Source organism: Malus sylvestris, chromosome 1 (genome assembly GCF_916048215.2).
Source record: "Malus sylvestris chromosome 1, drMalSylv7.2, whole genome shotgun sequence".
Classification (NCBI taxonomy): domain Eukaryota; kingdom Viridiplantae; phylum Streptophyta; class Magnoliopsida; order Rosales; family Rosaceae; genus Malus; species Malus sylvestris.
Genome location: NC_062260.1, coordinates 24,805,067 through 24,820,634, shown reverse-complemented (window position 1 = coordinate 24,820,634; position 15,568 = coordinate 24,805,067). Strand labels below are relative to the sequence as shown.

Below are 15,568 nucleotides of genomic sequence, written 5' to 3'. Positions count from 1 at the left end.
GCATCCCGTCTCTTGGTTTGAGGACCCTCTTGATATAATTTTTGATCTTATTTTGGAGGATAGTTTTAATTATTAAGTTTGTTGGTGCGGGACACTCTTTTTCCCTTCATTCGGGTTGATTCCTGGGAAGGTTTTTATTGAGACCCACTGTTAGCATCATTTCTCTGATTGTACGTTGTTCCAGTTATGAAATGAATATCGTACTTGAATTTCAAAACAAAAAAAAAACTTGAATTTATTATATTTAAGTACTTTAATTGATCAGTTGAGATTTCCAAATAATAAGTATAATAATAAGCTATCATTGTGAAAAAAATGCATACAAGTTGGCCTAATAAAATTTGAGGAAAAAAAAAAGCAATGAGATTATAGAAGATATTCTACTATCTTAATTTTTTTTTTCTCAAGTATAACTGGAGATTAAGGTTGCCCCCGCTAAAAATGTTTCTCGCTCCCCTCCCTATGGTGCAACAATGTTATGGATTATTACTGTCTTTAGCTACTTTTAATTTTGGCTATGCATTTTTTAGTAGGTAATATAATTAGCTCTCAAGAGAGCCCTAAAATATTAGGGAGAAAGCCTTAGAATCTGAGACGTATTATTGCCATTAAAAATCAACATGTGCGAGAGCTAGAGCTCTCTAACCTCACATATTTTGGGTCAATCCTATAATCATGGATTGTGGTATTATTCATTCATGAACAACCATCAACCTACTGCTCTAGCTAATCAGTAGAATAAAGCTGAAAAACGTAGATTTGAGATTTCACAAAAGTTTAGATTGTTTTTGTATAGTTTTCGAGCAAAACTTAACTTTTTTTAATTTATCGTGCGTCAAGAAGGAGAAAGATGGCCGGAAAAACGCCATGCATGTTCATTAATGCATCTCTGATGATAATAACAATTCTGCTCACTTCAAGTACCGCTGCCATCGCCGATGATACGATACCGATACCTTCCGATAGTTCCCAAGTAGCTAGCTGGTTCGATAATAATGTGAAAACCTACAATGAACGAAAGTCAACGCTTGACCCTGCCCTTGTTGCGGCTGAGCATGCTCCCCAGGTCATCAAGGTCATGCAATATGGAGGTGGAAACTTCAAGACCATCACCGACGCCATCAATAGCATTCCAGCCGGGAACACAAAACGCATGTTTGTGTACATCAAAGGGGGAGTGTACAACGAGAAAATCACAATTCCACATAACAAACCCTTTGTTACATTTTATGGATCGCCAAAAAGTATGCCAAATATTACATTTGATGGCACCGCGCAGAAGTATGGGACTGTGTATAGTGGCACATTGATTGTGGAATCAGACTATTTTAGGGCTGTTAATCTTGTTATTATAGTATGTAATTCTCCAAGGAAAGTACTATATAAGGGGACTCTCTTAAAAGTGAAGTTCTTCGTAGACTTTTTGTCACCTCATGTTTTCCGCACAATGTTTTACGGTAGTGCTATCTACATACCTATTTTTACTTCATACCCCTCTTAATTTTTGACCATCGGATCAAATGAATTGAAAATATCAATGAAAAAATATTAATAAGGATGTGTGGGAGATAAAAGAGGGTGTATGAATAGCACTATCCTATTTTATAGTGTTGGGCATTGAAAGTCTTACTTTTGAGAGAGTCCCCTTAGAATTCATCTTCTCCAAACTCACACTTAGAGCGTCATTTTGATGGTAATTAAAAATTAATAGATTAATGTAGGGATTTTTTTGTTTTGTTGTAGAATTCAGCGCCGGAGCCGGATGGAATAAGAGAGGGTGCACAGGCAGTTGCAGTGCAGATATCCGGGAACAAGGCAGCCTTCTACAATTGCAAAATGATTGGATATCAGGACACCCTTTATGATTACAAGGGGTTACATTTGTTCAAAGACTGCTTCATTCAAGGCACTGTAGATTTCATATTTAGAAAAGGAAAACCCCTCTACTTGGTACGTAATTAAGGTCCGTGAGAATTTTTTTAGGTTGAACGTCACATTGCAACGTAGAGTTACATAATCAACTTAAATAATTATGAAGTGTCTTTTATTTGCTAATGTTATATTTAGAAGTATAAGTTTATAGTCGACCCACCCATGTGTTGAAATGTAATCTTATCTTGGCCCAAGACAATTGATCCGGCCCATACACAAAGAAAAATCCATGCACATGCTAGAGAATTCTAGCAAAGTTCAAGTTGGTGGAAGAGTCTAGAAGAATGGTGAGGATTCCACCAACATACAAGATTAATGTAGATAATTCTAGCTTAGGAAGGTAGTGGAATTATCTAGATATCTCTAGCATGATACTTCCATGCTTCTCCAAGGTTCCATCCATGCCTATAAAAGGAGAAGGCATCCACACCATTTGTAACAACCAAGAGAGCAAGTAGTGAGAAGTGAGAAGAAGCAACAAAGCTTCTAGGAGTGTTTGAGTGTTTCTTCTTGTACTAAGTTTGTGAGTGAATAAAAATCTTGTGTAATACTTTGAGTATTCCTTCTTTCTCTTGCCTATCAATTCCGCTGCATTACATTCTTCTTTGTGAGATAAACGTCTCCAAAGTAGAGAAGTCTTTTTAAGCCCCAACAAAGTGGTACCAGAGCTATGGCTAGCAACGCTATGGCAGCCTTCCAAGTTCCAGTGCTCGACAACAACAACTTCGATAATTTGAGTATCAAAATGAAGGCCCTTTTGGGAGCACACGATGCATGGGAAGTCGTGGAGAAAGGCTACACTGAGCCAGAAGATGAAGCTACCCTGTCTCAACCCCAGAAAGAGAGTTTGAAAGATTCAAGAAAGAGAGACAAGAAGGCTCTCTACCTCATCTACCAAGCATTAGATGACAATGGCTTTGAGAAGGTCTCCAGTGCAACTTCTGCCAAGCAAGCATGGGAGAAGCTTCAAACCTCTTACAAAGGAGCCAAACAAGTGAAAAATGTTCGTCTTCAAGTATTAAGAGGTGAGTTCGAATCTCTACAAATGAAAGGGTCTGAATCAATCTCTGATTAATTTTCAAGAGTCTTAGCCGTTTCCAATCAATTAAAAAGAAACGGAGAAAAGTTAGAAGATGTTAAAATTATGGAGAATATACTATGCTCGTTGGACCCCAAGTTCGAGCACATTGTCGTGACGATTGAAGAAACTAAAAACTTGGAAGAAATTAGTATAGAGCAATTAATGGGTTCGCTACAAGCATATGAAGAGAAACATAAAAAGAGGCAAGGGAATGATGAGCAGCTCCTCAAGACGCATGTTCAGCCAAAGAAGAAAGAAGAAAGCTTCGATAACGAGAAAAGCCAGTACGAAAGAAGTGGTGGTCGAGGACGCAGACGTGGTTGGAACTTCAACAACCATATCAACTATGAAAGAGGAGGAAGCTCAACAAAAGGTCGTAGAAGAGGGCGCTCAAACTTGAGGTATGAAAAATCTCAAGTTCAATGCTACAACTGTCAAAAGTTTGGGCATTATGCTTGGGAATGTAGAGCTCCAAGCAACAGACTTGATGAGAAGGTCAATTATGTGAAAGAAGAGGAAGAAGATAATGACATTGTGCTACTAGCATGCAAGAACAATGATGGAGACCAAGACTATACATAGTACCTTGACACCGGCGCCAGCAACCACATGTGCGGAAGAAGAAGCATGTTCGTTGAGCTCAATGAATCGGTGAGTGACAACGTTTCTTTTGGAGACGAATCCAAAATACCCGTAAAAGGAAAAGGTAACATCCTTATTCCCCTGAAAAATGGCGGTCACCAATTAATTTCAAATGTCTACTACGTGCGCAATATGAAAAGCAACATTTTGAGCTTGGGTCAACTCTTAGAAAAATGTTATGATATTCACATGAAAAATTATAGCCTTTTTCTTAGAGATGACAAAGGAAGATTAATTGCCAAGGTGAAAATGTCAAAGAATAGGATGTTTCCTATGAATATTCAAAATGATGTTGCAAAGTGCCTCAAAACATGTTACAAAGACACATCATGGCTTTGACATCTTCGTTTTGGGCATCTTAATTTTGGGGGATTGAAGTTATTATCCAAGAAGGAGATGGTGAGAGGCTTACCGTGTATCAGCCCCCTGATCAAGTTTGCGAATGATGTTTACTTGGGAAACAGTTCAGGAAAAGCTTTCTAAAGAAGTCGACCACAAGAGCCCAGAAGCCACTCGAGCTCATTCATACCGATGTGTGCGGTCCAATAAAACCAAGCTCTTTGGGTAAAAATAATTATTTCCTTCTCTTCATTGATGATTTTTCAAGGAAAACCTGGGTGTATTTCTTGAAGCAGAAATTAGAAGTCTTTGGAGCATTCAAGAAATTCAAAGCCGTTGTAGAAAAGGAGAGTGGTTGCAAGATCAAAGCCATGAGATCTGATCGAGGAGGAGAATTCACTTCAAAGGAATTTCAAGAATTCTGTGAAGCCAATGGAATTCGTCGACCTTTGACAGTTCCAAGATCCCCTCAACAAAATGGTGTGGCGGAAAGAAAAAATCGAACCATCATCGACATGGCTCGAAGCATGCTCAAAAGTAAGAGATTGCCTAAAGAGATGTGGGCAGAAGCGGTAGCATGTGCTGTCTACCTATCAAATCGGTCTCCAACAAGAAGTGTGTGGGGAAAGACTCCGCAAGAAGCATGGAGTGGAAGAAAACCAGGTATCTCCCATCTAAGAGTTTTTGGAAGCATAGCCCATGTACATGTACAAGACGAGAGGAGAACCAAACTCGACGACAAAAGTGAGAAGTTCATCTTCATCGGCTATGACTCAAATTCAAAAGGCTATAAGCTGTATAATCCAAACAATGGGAAAACGGTGATCAGTCGAGACGTGACGTTCGATGAAGAAGGAGAATGGGATTTTGGCTCCCATGTAGGTGATCTTCATTTCTTTCCTCAGTTTGAAGAAGATAATGAACAAGGGATGATGAAGCAAGCAAGAGAGGTTCAACAAGAATCCACCACTCCACCTGCTTCACCAATATCAACCAATCATGGCAATTCACCAGCATCAACATCATCAAGTGAGAGTCTAAATGAAAGAGAAGTACCACACACAAGAAGTCTACTAGATCTCTATGAGTTAGCTGAAAGACTTGATAATCCTACACTTTTCTGTCTCTTTGCTGATTGTGAACCAGTTGACTTCCAAGAAACAATACAAGATACTAAGTGGAGGAAAGCAATGGATGAAGAAATTGAAGCAATCCAGAAGAATGATACATGGGAACTCGCTATTCTTCCGAAAAGACACAAAGCCATCGGAGTCAAGTGGGTGTACAAGACAAAGAAAAATGCCAACGGAGAGGTCGAAAGATACAAGGCGAGATTAGTGGCGAAGGGTTATAGTCAAAGAGCCGGAATCGACTATGATGAGGTATTTGCACCTGTAGCTCGGTTGGAAACTATACGATTACTAATTTCTTTGGCAGCTCAAAACAAATGGAAGATTCAACAAATGGATGTGAAGTCCGCTTTCCTAAATGGAGTCCTTGAAGAAGAAGTCTACATTCAGCAACCGACAGGCTATGAAATCAAAAGGCATGAAAATAAAGTTCTGAAGCTGAAGAAAGCCCTCTATGGGTTAAAACAAGCGCCACGAGCATGTAATAGTCTCATCGACAAGTACTTTCAAGAGAACAACTTCATCAAGTGCCCTCATGAACATGCTCTCTACGTCAAAGTCAAAGATTGAGATATTTTAATTGTGTGCTTATATGTGGATGATCTAATCTTCACCGGAAGTAATCCAAGCATGTATGAAGAGTTCAAGAGAGTGATGACCAAAGAATTCGAGATGACCGACATTGGGTTGATGGCATACTACCTAGGCATTGAAGTCAAGCAGAACAAAGAAGGCATTTTCATCTCCCAAGAAAGCTACACAAAGGAGATACTGAAAAAGTTCAAAATGGAAGACTGCAAGCCCATAAGCACGCCAATGGAGTACGAAGTCAAACTAACCAAGCATGACGAAGGAGAAAGTGTAGATCCAACATTTTTCAAGAGTTTAGTTAGAAGCTTGCGCTACTTGACATGCACAAGACCAGACATTCTCTATGTCGTTGGATTAGTCAGTCGCTACATGGAGAATCCCACAAGTACACATTTGAAGACTGCCAAAAGAATTCTTCGATATCTTAAAGGTACTATTAACTTTGGCTTGTTCTATTCAAGTTCTGATAACTGCAAACTTGCTGGATATAGCTACAATGATTGGGCAGGAGATTCCGACGATAGAAAAAACACTACTGATTTGTGTTCTTCATGGGAGACATTGCATTCACATGGATGTCGAAGAAACAACCGATTGTCACTCTTTCTACCTGCGAAGCTGAATACGTAGCTGCTACCTCATGTGTCTATCATGCAATATGGCTGAGAAACTTGCTAAAAGAATTAAACATGCCACAAGAAGAGCCAACAGAGATCTATGTTGACAACAAGTCTGCAATAGCTCTAGCAAAGAATCCAGTATTCCATGATAGGAGCAAACACATAGATACCCGCTATCACTACATAAGAGAGTACATTGCAAGAAAGGATGTGCAAGTGGAATATGTGAAGTCACAAGACCAAGTCGCCAACATATTCACCAAGCCACTCAAACAAGAAGACTTTGTTAGATTGAGGAAATCAATCGGCATCACAAGACAATATTAAGGGGGGATGTTGAAATGTAATCTTGTCTTGTCCCAAGACAATTGATCCGGCCCATACACAAAGAAAGATCCATGCACATGCTAGAGAATTCTAGCAAAGTTCAAGTTGGTGGAAGAGTCTAGAAGAATGGTGAGGATTCCACCAACATACAAGATTAATGTAGATAATTCTAATTTAGGAAGGTAGTGGAATTATCTAGATATCTCTAGCATGATGCTTCCATGCTTCTCCAAGGTTCCATCCATGCCTATAAAAGGAGAAGGCATCCACACCATTTGTAACAACCAAGAGAGCAAGAAGTGAGAAGTGAGAAGAAGCAACAAAGCTTCTATGAGTGTTTGAGTGTTTCCTCTTGTGCTAAGTTTGTGAGTGAATAAAAAATCTTGTGTAATACTTTGAGTATTCTTTCTTTCTCTTGCCTATCAATTCCACTGCATTACATTCTTCTTTGTCAGATAAACGTCTCCAAAGTAGAGAAGTCTTTTTAAGCCCCAACACCATGTTATATTTTTTATCCTCTTCTCATGTATAGTGTGATAATTTGGTGCAGAACACTGAGATACATGTCGTAGAACGGAATTTGACAGTGATAACGGCACAACAAAGGGACAGTGCTTCGGAGGATAGTGGATTTTCGTTTGTGCATTGCAAAATAACTGGCACCACGTATGCTCGTCGGACATATTTGGGTAGGGCTTGGGGAAGCAGCCCTAACGTGGTGGTTGCCTACACCGACATAGCGGATATTGTCCACCCTGAACGGTGGAGTGATTTTGGCCACCCTGAACGTGAATCGTAAGCAAATTCTTTCCTATTGTTTTGCCCATTTTTTTTTAAAGTGCTTTATTATTCTTGGAATCCATGTATATTAATTTGATTTATGTGGTATTTTTGCAGCAATTTGTTCTATGGAGAGTACAACAATTGGGGTCAAGGGTCAAATATAACCAGTCAAGCTCGCTACACCAGAAAACTAAGCGATGCAGAAGCAAAACCTTTCATCAGCCTTGGCAATATTCAGGGTTCCAAATGGCTTCTTCCTCAGTAGCATTATTTGAAAATATATAGGAAATTATTTTTTACCTATTTAGATGAGGTTAACTGAGAAAGCCTATGTATTACGTACAGAATTACATGTAACACATTGATATGTGTTTGAAAAAAAAGAGTGTAAATTTGTAATCAGTGACTTGTAAATCTGGAATCAAATTATTAATTATAAGACACTAATTAACCAGCCAACCCCACCCACTCCTTCCTTTCCCCTTCAAGACATTGTCTTTTATTTTATTTTTTATTTATTTATTAAAACCTCGGCTGTATAAAGAGAATTTTATTGATATTGAGAAACAAGTTACGCCTAGTCATGAGCTAAAAGCATTATCTCTCATAATACAAGAAAAAGAATACCAAAAAAAAAAGGAGGGACATAAATTTTATGCCTCTAAAAATGAAAATAAGAAAAATACAAATAAAAGTTAGGGATATGAAACTTAACCTCTCTAATGTCAAACATAAAAGTCTAAACCTAACCCTGAAGAATTTTTAGGTACGTAATAAAAGATAGGGGCCTTTTTAGTATTTGATATTAATTTTTAAATTAAGATACTTGATGTAGAAATAGATATTTTTCATGTATTTAGCGGATTTTTTTTTATACATATCAATGTACAAAGAGTTGGCGGTCAGAGAATTCTAGGACCCCACTCGAGGCTCGGAGCTCGCTTAGAACTCCGAAATTCTCAGGGCCGGCCTTGGTCAATATATCCGCTTAGGACTCCTTTCGGTTACCACCCAAAGTTGGCGGATTGCTGTTGTGCATTTCAGATCTCTCTATTCATATGGATCGTCGGAATGAACATGATCTGAATTGAGGCGAGAATTAGACTGCCACGCGAATCACTGTCCCGAAAAGGTAGAAAATATGGTCACAGATATGAACTTTGAAGATATTAGAAAAGCATCACAAATCTTACTTCACTTGACATCAGTGATCGTTCTGAGAACACATTTACTTCTTCAATGCCTAGCTAGGTGGATTTTCAGACTTCAAAATCTAGTTTTTCTCCTACATATTGGGTCGGCCAACACTTAAGTGTTGTTTTGACAAAAAAAAAAAAAAAACACTTAACTGTTGTAAACACTTGTTATGTTTCTCCTTATTCCTTTCTTCTGTGTTTTTTTCTTTTCTTTCTGTCTCAAGAAATTGATTTTTCTTTTACTATTCTTACACCTCAGAAACAACTTGTCTAGTTGTTTCGAGACTGATTAAATATAACAAATTGTCATACGAGTGGCAATCTACCACAGTGGTGGGGAGGAATGTGGCTCTTAAACCACGGCGTGGGTTCGAACTCCGTCGGCTCCCTAATCTAAAATCTAATCTAACAAATCTATTGTTTGACAAAAAAAAATGTCATGAATATTTGGAACTTTCCATTTTCCCTTTCATGGTAAATCGCCAAAATGGTCCCTGAGATTGTCCACCATCCATCATTTTGGTCATTCCATTAAAAACTCCATTAAGTGTCCCGGAGCTCTTGGCCGGAAGTTTAGGCAATTTTCAAAGCTTCGTAACTCAATCGTTTCTTAACCAAATTCGACCCATAATATATCAAAATGAAGATAGGAAAGTGTAGAATAAGATTATACCTATTTCAAAGTCCAATGGTTGCCAGAGATGGCCGAAAAATAGCCTCAAAGTTGCCTGGTCCGAGTGAAAACTTGAAAACTCGCCGAAAACTGGGTAAACTTTAAACGTTCATAACTTCTTCAATACTCAACGAAATCAAGTGATTCAAAATGAAAATCATACTTCTCGACAATACAAAGAGAATTGTACCTTTTTTGACGGCTAAATAGCCGTGGTTTGGCCGGAAAACAGCTCGAAAGTGGCTAACTCGAAACCAAGACAGCCACTTTCGAGCCATTTTCCGGCCAAAACACGACGAGTTAGCCATCAAAAAAGGTACCATTCTCTTTTTATCGTCGAGAAGTATGATTTTTGTTTTTGAATCACTTGATTTCGTTGAGTATTGAAGAAGTTATGAACATTTAGGCCTTGTTTGGCAGCTCGGACTGTACTGACTATATTTGTCGGATAGGATAAATAGTCACCGGACAGTACTGACTAAATTAGTCGGGCGTTTGGTGCAGTATCAGATTAATGACCGTATTATTTATACAGTGTTTGGTATTATATCGGATAGGAGGAAAACTTAAAATAAAATTAAACTTAAAAAAAAAAATGAAACCCATATCTCTCCGCCGCACCTCCAAACTCCCTCCCTCTCTCCATTCTTCTTCCCCGACTACATAATAGAAGAATCCCAAATAATGAAACCCAGATCTCTCCGCTGCACCCCCAAACTCCTTCCCTTTCTCTCTTCTTCTTCTCTTTCCCCGACTGCAAAAGAATCCCAAACCCCCTTACTGGCCTGGGCTCAGCCTTGGCCTCTGAGAATTTTTGGAAGGGCTCCCTTCGGGGCAAAGCCCTGCAATTCTAAGTCCAAATTTCTTGCTACCTTCACAATCTCCTGATTCAAAGTTCCCAGGTTCCTCACCTGCCAGTTGTAGGCGATGGTAAAAGGAGCGGAGAGCGAGAGTGAGAACGAGCGGAAGTTCCCAGGTTCCTCACCTGCCAGTTGCAGGTGATGGCAGAATGAGCGGAGAGCGAGAGTGAGAAGGAGCGGAGAGCGAGAGTGAGAACGAGCGGAGAGCGAGCAGAGAGCGAGAGCGAGAACGAGCAAGAGGCCGACTAAGTTATACGGAGAAATTGGACGGGATTAGGAAGCAGGTATACACCGAGTAAAAAAGGTGGGCCCAGATTATTTAATCCGGTGCTTATTATCCAAACGGCACCAAACACCGTACACCGTATTATTAGTACTATTTGGTGCTTTATACGGTGTGCCAAACAGGGCCTTAAAGTTTACCTAGTTTCCGGCGAGTTTTCAAGTTTTCACTCGGAACAGTCAACTTTGAGGCTATTTTCCGGCAATCTCCGGCAACCATTGGGCTTCTAAATAGGTATAATCTTATTCTACACTTTCCTATCTTCATTTTGATATAGTATGGGTCGAATTTGGTTAAGAAACGATTGCGTTACGAAGCTTTGAAAATTGCCAAAACTTCCGGCCAAGAGTTCCGGGACACTTAACAGAGTTTTTAACGGAATGACCAAAATGATGGATGATGGATAATCTCAGGGACCACTTCTATCGATTTGGAATCTCATGGACTAAAGTGATGAGTTATGCAAATCTCAGGGACCATTTTGGTGATTTACCCTTCATTCTATTTTTCAAACTGTGGGCCTTTCCATGCCAATTCGATGAAAAGTTGAAGCTGTAAGCATCTAATTGGCAAATTTGTCAATACTTTCGAGCAATATGACGAGGAATACGAGCTCAGCGACTAAATTTCAAATCTTTTCAAGCGTTGTTTGGGATTTAGATTGAGAACCAAATATTTTAAGTTTTTTTTATATTTTTAATTATTTGTCACTCAACAGCAAAAAGATTAAAGTGTGTTGTGTCTGAGAATCAAAATAACTAGTTTAATCCATCTTATCATCTATGAAACTTTTGTCAAAGATTCCAAGAGTCCGTCCGACAGCTACTGTTATTGATGTGCATCGATTTTGAAAATACGGTCTCATGCCGTATAGGATGGTTTAGACAAACTGCTCATGCCGTAGAAAGTGCTCATCCGTAAAGGATGGTTTAGAAAAAAGTGAGGCTCCCTAGTTTATATAGCTGGCACTACTCTGGATAGCTCATTGCTCATGCACATCACCTACTTCATACACTAAAACTATATGGAGAGAAGCACGAGAGTTGTTTTACTACTAATCAGGTTTCTAGCTATTGCAACCATTACTATCCGTATTGGTTTATGCAATGGAAATCTCCGTTGGCCTCCACTTTGGAAAGAAAGCGAAAGACAAGCACTTCTAATGTTCAAGCAAGATTTCAATGAAGAACTTACAGGCCTCCTCGCATTGCAGTCATTCAACTTATCAAAATATCGCTTCACCGGAATAATTCCCTCAAAGATTGGTAATATGAGATGGTTAGAATCTCTCAATTTGTCCACGAACAAACTCCATGGTGAAATTCCTTCGAGCATGACGAATTTGACATTTCTAAGTCACTTGAATTTGACCTACAACAATTTGACGGGACAAATTCCGGAAAACACTCAACTGCAGAGCCTTGATCAATCTAGCTTCGTCAACAACAAACTTTGCGGACCTCTGCTCTACAAGATTTGCAAAGTGAATGGGGTGATACCGCCACAAACAGTTGAGCAGGACAGAGGAGGAGGATACCATTTACTCGAAGACAAGTTGTTCTACATGACCTTGGGACTTAGATTCTCCACGGGGTTTTGGATTGTGCTTGGTTCTTTGCTAGTAAACATGCCATGGGGCATTCTTCTTTCAGGATAGGATAGTGCTTAAACTATATCATATAATTGTTGAATATGTTTAGCTTTGTTTTGTACTTTGAATGAGCTTCTTGTTGTTGGCATTTCCTTTGCTACAACGAATAAGCCAGTATGGTTGAATTGTATGTTTTTTTTTTCAAATTTCGTCCCTTTGTTTGATTGTAGTTCTTTTTCACTTTGTTTTATAAAAATATTATCCCTTATAAAATTAAAAAGACTTGTTCTCGTAACAAGTACCCCTTCATTTAGCAAACGTAAATTGAATGACATGGAAATGTGTGAAAATGGTTTAGAGAATAGTTATTTGTTAATTAATTATTAGCAAACTCGCATTATTTCATGGTTGTATTTTCAATTGGTTTTTTATTTACAGTTTTACCTCTCAATCTTTCTTTTGTTCTGTCTATTCTTTCCATTCTCTCTATTCTCTCTCCCCTTCTTTTCGTAGTACTTCTCTTTCTTATTCGTACAAATTCACGTGACACCTTTCGGCTTTTTTCTACTCAATATCTTCTTTCTTGCTCTTTTCATTGATCGAACTTTGTTCATCCTTTCTTTTATTTTATTTTTTCTGCCATTTTGACACGCCCCGACCCTGATATTCCCTGAATACCATGATAGACACTTGCTGGCTGACACCCAAGGGTGACGGAAGCCATTAATTGATACAAAAGCTAAGAATAAGAAATAAATAAGGGTTAGAAATTTAAAAATACGAAGAATTAATAATTTCAGGAACGTTCTCAGAACATACAACTAAATCTAATCACTAAAAATAATTAAGATAAAATTGGATGAATAAGGAAGTGGGTCCTACATCGAGAGGATCCGAAGATGCTACTGTGGAAGTGTCTTCACGCCGGGATTAGGTGCCTTGATTCTAAGTCCTGAATAGGGGCGCAAAACAAAGGTGAGTGGACCAAGTTTATATATACAATAATAATAAAACAGTTATCAACATACTAACCCCCAAAGTTTATATAAATGAAAACTACTAGCATAATAAGTGATGGATTTAATAAAAATCCTAGCATGCCAAAAATATCTCAAAAGCCATATTGCGGAATCTCATCGCATAAATCAAAACAGTAAACGTCTCATAAATCGTCTCGTAAGCGCGGTGTGCTGCTAGTAAGATCACCGAATAAATATAACTCCCGGCCCAATGCCTGCACCTAAGTCTCTGTGCCCGTAGCCAGAGATAACTCCCTCCCGGCCCAATGCCTGTCACCGTGTCCCTCAGCCTTTTGCTAGGGATTATTTCTCCCGGCCTAAATGCCAACACCAGATCCTCGCCCCAGGCGGCATAGTATCCACCAGGTACGCACAAATAGTTACGCCTCTCTTAAATAACCACTTCATAGCATAGGTTACCGATCATCGTCTACACTATAAAGAGGGGTTCAAAAACATGTTCTAGCATCCTATCGTCATCTGTCAGATAGTCTACCAGTTCATGATTTTTATAGAAAATATGATATATTAAAATATAGTTCAAAATAGGCTAACAATTAATTCCTCACCAAAACACGAGACAATAATCAATATCTTAAATCATCAGGCTTCACATAAATCAAATCATAAATCCGTAGGCATGCTAATCATTTATGCAATTACTATAAAATCATGTAATTTTAGAAAGGGTCCACTCACAGTACTTCGCCGTCAAAAGCTGCGCCACTAGCAAAGACGGAAACGTCACAATAATTGCCCCTAAGCACATTAAAGAGTCCAATAAATTAAACTATATAATAGCAATTGAATTTGGGAAAATGGACATTGGAAACGGATTCAGAACATCGAATTACCCTAAGAAGGGTCCCGGACGAAAACCCGAAAAGTCAATCCTAAAGTCAACGTTGACCGGGGGTCAACGGTCAAATTAGGTCAAACGGGTTTTAGGCTTGAAATCCGGATTAGGGTTTAGGTTTAGGTTAAATAGGGTTAGGACCTATTGGGTTTTGAACTAAATAAAATAAGGGAATTGGGTTGGATGGGTTAGGCCCTAATAGATTTTAGGAACCTAGGGCTTTTGGGTTAAAAGGGTTTAGGGTGGAAAAATTGGGGTTTGGGCTTTAGCCCAAACACACACACCAAAAACACACACACACACAGGCACAAGGCCCTAAGGCCTCACAAGGGCAGGGCTTTAAGCCCCCTTTAAATCAAAACCGGCCCAAGGCCATTTATATAAGGCCCGAGCCCTTTTTGGGTTTTAAAACCAATTAACAAAACTTAAAAACTAAAGGGGCTAGGGTTTTGGGCTTAAGACAACACGGGCCTAAGGCCCGAGGGAGAGGGAAAGGCCGGGTGGCCTGTTGCCAAGGAAGAAGAAGGCCGGAAATTCGCCCGGAAAACCACCCCACTTTAAACGGCCATAATTTTGTCACTACTCAATGAAATCAAGCGAGACAAAAACAAAAGTTGTAGCCCTGGAAGAGACGAAGAGAATCATACCTCACACGACATCTAACACGCCGTGGTTTGGCCGGAAATTTCCTCGAAAGCCTCGGAGGTCGCCAGAAACTGGGTAAGATTCAAATGCGTATAACGTCTTCAATACTCAATGAAATTGAGTGAAACAAAAAGGAAAGTTATAGTACTCGACGAGACGAAGAGATTGATACCTTTCACGCCGGCCAACTCGCCGTGGTTTGGCCGGTAATGGCCTCGAAAGCCGTCGGACTCGCCGGAGGTTATTTTCTTGGTTTCGCTGAGTTGCGCAGAGGCAAGAGGAAGAGGAAAGGGACGAGGTTTAGATGGTGATTGTGTCTTCCTCGAGCAGGGAGTGCAGCTGGGTGTGAGTGTGATCATAGAGAAGAGAGGAATAGAAGTATACGGGAAAGGGAAGAAGGAGAGGAAGAAAGAGAGAAGAGGGCTCGGGGACAAAATCAGGGGGGGTGGGTCCCCTTGGCTCACCATTTAAGACCAAAAACAAATTTTAAAAGGAAGATAAATTTCCAAACTTGATGAAAATACAAAAATACCATTTATGTACAGTAAATTCCGGGACGGGTTGTTAGAGAGGCATTCTCTGTCACAAAGCATTCATATTGATGCCAATATACGTAAAGTTTGTAGATTTGAAATTGGATACATTATGAAGCAGCTTTGTTGTTCCTAGAATAAATAAAAACTACTCGACTCGACATGTACCGATCTGTAGTTGCTTGACATCCTAAGCATAAGGGTTAAGAAGAGGGCTCTGTTTAAATCTCTGAGAAGTGCAGGACAAGGGCATAAATTGCACGTACAAAAGACCTGGAAACAAAGTATTACGGCAGGAAAAGAAGTAAAAAGAAATGCCAGAAGTATAGGGACCGGTCCCTCGTCTCTGCATGTGGATGAATGCATCATGCATGCTACAACGACAGTGAAGGAAGAATATAAAGTATTACCGAAACTTCATCTCATTTGGTTTGCTGCCCCTAAACGCGGAAAGAGAGAACGATACT

At 39.4% G+C, this 15,568-nt stretch overlaps 1 protein-coding gene, 1 long non-coding RNA gene and 1 pseudogene across 2 annotated transcripts; 2 read left to right on the top strand and 1 right to left on the bottom strand.

Annotated features, from left to right (window-relative positions):
• The first annotated feature begins 610 nt into the window (after window positions 1–610).
• LOC126621644 (putative pectinesterase 63) lies at window positions 611–7,892 on the top strand. The gene is made up of 4 exons (XM_050290193.1): window positions 611–1,354; window positions 1,744–1,950; window positions 7,213–7,457; window positions 7,560–7,892. Exons 1-4 carry the CDS (start codon window positions 851–853, stop codon window positions 7,708–7,710), a joined length of 1,107 nt encoding a protein of 368 aa, XP_050146150.1. The 5' UTR covers window positions 611–850; the 3' UTR covers window positions 7,711–7,892.
• A 3,538-nt stretch (window positions 7,893–11,430) lies between these two features.
• LOC126621700 (receptor-like protein EIX1) lies at window positions 11,431–12,366 on the top strand (annotated as a pseudogene).
• Window positions 12,367–12,819: 453 nt separating this feature from the next.
• Window positions 12,820–15,003, bottom strand: LOC126621784 (uncharacterized). Its single transcript, XR_007623191.1, has 4 exons — window positions 14,741–15,003; window positions 14,571–14,639; window positions 13,767–13,826; window positions 12,820–13,000 (listed from the first exon to the last, which is right to left on the bottom strand). It is a non-coding gene; the product is annotated as an uncharacterized LOC126621784 (long non-coding RNA).
• Window positions 15,004–15,568: the final 565 nt, after the last annotated feature.